Genomic DNA, 3,368 nt, shown 5'->3' with positions numbered 1-3,368 from the left:
AAATCTAAGGACGATAAATAGCATAAAGTTGTGCACTAAATTTTTGTATAATTGATTATGGATTCATATGAAGCCCAAGTGGGAGATTGTTATTATTATTTTAATAATTATTATTATTTTATGGGCAACATATAAATATATCAATTATATTTGTTATTTATTATATTGGGTTAAATTAAGCGATCAAATAAGAAACTCAGTTAGATTTTAATTTATTGTATGGACCTAATAAGTGGATACCTAATACCCGGCTCAGTTAAATTATAATGGGAGATTTAATTATGTAATATATAAAAAGGGTTATAGTCCTCAATATACATTATACGGCTTATCTTCTACCCACCAGACAGCTATTGAGAAAACATCATAGAAAGCTATTGAGAAACCCTAAAAAGTACTTGGTTGAGAAAAACAATAATCAAGAATATTATTCAGATTCAGATACCGTTACAATTATAGTCTTATGAATTAAGTTACGCTTCTGTTTTCGGTTTAATCATTACGGTCCTTGTCAATTATGTGTGTATAGAATTCTTAGATTTTATCATTATTTGCTCATCGTTTTAGTCACGTGTCCAGTTTCCGGACAATCATGTCTTTATCTATTGTAAGTCTCTATTTAAGTATATTTAAACTATGGTCCCAAGTCTTTTTCTAATAGGTTTTGTAATAAAATTGAGGTCTTTAACAATAACATACTTAATTAACCACAATAGTTGATGTGGGAGTGGTACATACTTTACATCACAGCAATCTAGTTATCTGTAGGTACCAACTACACCTTGTATAGAATCAGGCTAGCGCCATATGCAGGTTGAGTAGTAAGTTTATTGACAGGTGCATGCTTATAGGATGGTGAAAGCTTAAAGGAGAACTTTCTTAATATCATGGCCACGGCTAGTTTTGCTTCCAATATCGCAAAATTCTGTCCAATGCAGATCCTTGGTCCCCCACCAAACGGCAAAAACGCAGTTGCCTGATTCTTTGTTGCCTTTGCAATGCCTTCTGAGAATCTTTCAGGATTGAATTTCTTCGCATCAGCGCCCCAAATATCTTGATCATGATGAATTTGATTTATAGGCAACAATATTTGCATTCCTGGTAGTAAGGTTAAATCTGCCAGTGTAACTTCCTCAGTTATCTGTCGAAGTATCCCAGATACTGGTGGATATAATCTTAAAACCTCATACAGAATCATAGTCACCTGCACGCGGTAAACAAAAAATAATACGGATATAATTGTTATGCCACGAAGTGTTTAAAATTGCTAAATTCTACCTTTCCACCACAAGTTGCATGAAGAACAAAGTACTTACAATCTTCAGTTGATTAAGATGACCTATATCAAGTTTGTCATCCCCAATTACTTGCAATACTTCTAGTCTAGCTCGATCTTGCCAATCTGGATGCATACTTAACAAGACCAACGTCCACACAAGCAAAGTTGAGGTGGTCTCCTGGCCAGCAAAATAGAACGCCTTGCATTCTTCAATTACATCTTCAATGCTCATTCCATTATTCCTGTTTCCCTGTCCGAGTTCTTTAGAGTTTGCTTCCAGCAATATTCCCAATAAGTCATCAGCGCTAGCTTCTCCTTCTTTCATGGCCTTCATCTTCTTATCAATAATACCTCTTACTAAAAATCGCACTTCTTTGTCTATTTCCTTCATCCTCTGGTTCCTCTTAGTTGGTAAAAACCTGAACAAAGAGTAGTGACTTATTCTGTTTCCTTTGTGCACATTTTTGTATAGACTTCACAAATCAAACTTTACCAATTCATTCTGCAAGTATAGTGCAAGACTTTACCTGGATCCCGGCAGGTAAACTGATTGCAGAGCCTTAAATGCGTAGTCAGCTTGTTCCACTTGTAATTCAAAGACTTTCCTTCCATCTTGGTAGCAACTGCCAAATGCGGTCCGTGAAATGACATCACTTGTCAGTCTATGAAAGAAAGGCCACACATCTAACTCGCATGAGTTTCTCCCCTCCCCTATCATTTCCATCCATTTTATTGTCATCTCACCGCAACACAAATCAAATGCTGGTAGCATACCCTGCAACCACAATTATAATCTTTACCAGATAAACTAAAACAAGAGAATGCAATCACTTCTTTTAAACTCATATTATGAAATACATACTTGATACTTCGTTTAACATTGTTATGATCATGCAACAAGAAAAATATTAATGTTCAGTTAAATTGTTACCTTCAACTTTTCAGTGTGAAAAGCAGGATTGAGAAGTCTTCTGTGCAAAGCCCACTCACTTCCGTTTAGTGATATGAGGCCTTGTATGAATATGTTAAATATCGGGTGTGCCACAAGCTTTGGGTATTTCAAAAAATTATTTAAAACTTCTTTTACCATTTCAGGATTCATAATAACAATCCATGGTGTTGGTCCAGCCCATAAAAATGTTCTTTTACCTTCAAAACACAATAGTAGGTGTAGTTAGTAGTAGGCATGTAGCTAGCAATTCAGACATTTATACTAACAACAAAAGTACAAGTTTAATATCTAACTTCAAACACAAGCCTAATTCGTGCAGGTACAGGATATCTTTAGTTGGAACCTGATCGGCTCGCAGAAGGAATATTAAATTCCAGTTGATATAAAGAAGTTGATATTTTAAATATTGACTAGAAAACACACTTCATGGCTGAGTACTTCATAATAATCAAGGAAAATTATTTGTACCATAGTCGCGGACGAGCTTGCAGAGAAAGGGATTCGTACGAGAAGGTACGTCATGGGAGATAGGAATGGGATTTGATCTTGTTGCCATTAACATGGACATGTTTTCCTTGGTATCTCCATACAACAAGCTATAAGAGTTGCCATGAAAGCCTTGTTTTCTCAGGTGTTCTGCGAACTTTTTAGGTCTCAACCACACCCAGTGGAGCACTTTCCATGTCACTACTGTTGCTGCAACGACTGCTACTGCTATGGCTATCTCTAATAATGAATGCTTCATTTTTTTCGCTCAAACTTTCATGGCAGTCGGTGCTACTTTATATAAAGATTGGGGTAGGTGTCGTGTATATACAGGGCTACAAATCAATTTTATAATACAAACTAGAAATCAAATAATTTTTTTTAAATTATTTCAAAATATATTATATATTCGGGATAGGTGGTATGTGTCCAATATATATAGGGTTACTCTAATAGAAATAAGTTTAGAACACAAACAAGAAATCAAATATTTTTTTTAAAATTATTTTGAATATATCATATATGGTATGTAAATCGATCGTACAGTAAGAAGGATTAAAAAAAACTTATCGTTTGACGGGAAAAATTAAATTAAAAACGGGGGAATATGATATTATGTGTGGGAGGGTGAAGATTAGTTGGGTGTGGTGT

General features: G+C 34.9%; 1 protein-coding gene across 1 annotated transcript; it reads right to left on the bottom strand.

Annotated features, from left to right (window-relative positions):
- Nucleotides 1–683: 683 nt before the first annotated feature.
- Nucleotides 684–2,976, bottom strand: LOC141717176 (cytochrome P450 72A397-like). The gene is made up of 5 exons (XM_074519281.1): nucleotides 2,700–2,976; nucleotides 2,211–2,428; nucleotides 1,807–2,054; nucleotides 1,317–1,698; nucleotides 684–1,204 (listed from the first exon to the last, which is right to left on the bottom strand). The coding sequence occupies exons 1-5, from the start codon at nucleotides 2,974–2,976 to the stop codon at nucleotides 776–778; spliced, it is 1,554 nt and encodes a 517-aa protein (XP_074375382.1). The 3' UTR covers nucleotides 684–775.
- Nucleotides 2,977–3,368: the final 392 nt, after the last annotated feature.

Source organism: Apium graveolens, chromosome 4, assembly GCF_009905375.1.
Source record: "Apium graveolens cultivar Ventura chromosome 4, ASM990537v1, whole genome shotgun sequence".
Classification (NCBI taxonomy): Eukaryota; Viridiplantae; Streptophyta; class Magnoliopsida; order Apiales; family Apiaceae; genus Apium; species Apium graveolens.
The sequence above is the reverse complement of the archived record's forward strand: the minus strand, read 5'-3'. Positions and strand labels throughout refer to the sequence as shown.

Coding starts and splice junctions, on each gene's coding strand:
- LOC141717176 (XM_074519281.1), bottom strand. CDS start 2,976: ATGAAGCATTCATTATTAGAGATAGCCATAGCAGTAGCAGTCGTTGCA. Junction 1,699..1,806: donor GTTTACCTGCCGGGATCCAG/GTAAAGTCTTGC, acceptor CTCTTTGTTCAG/GTTTTTACCAACTAAGAGGA. Junction 1,205..1,316: donor ATCTTAATCAACTGAAGATT/GTAAGTACTTTG, acceptor TACCGCGTGCAG/GTGACTATGATTCTGTATGA.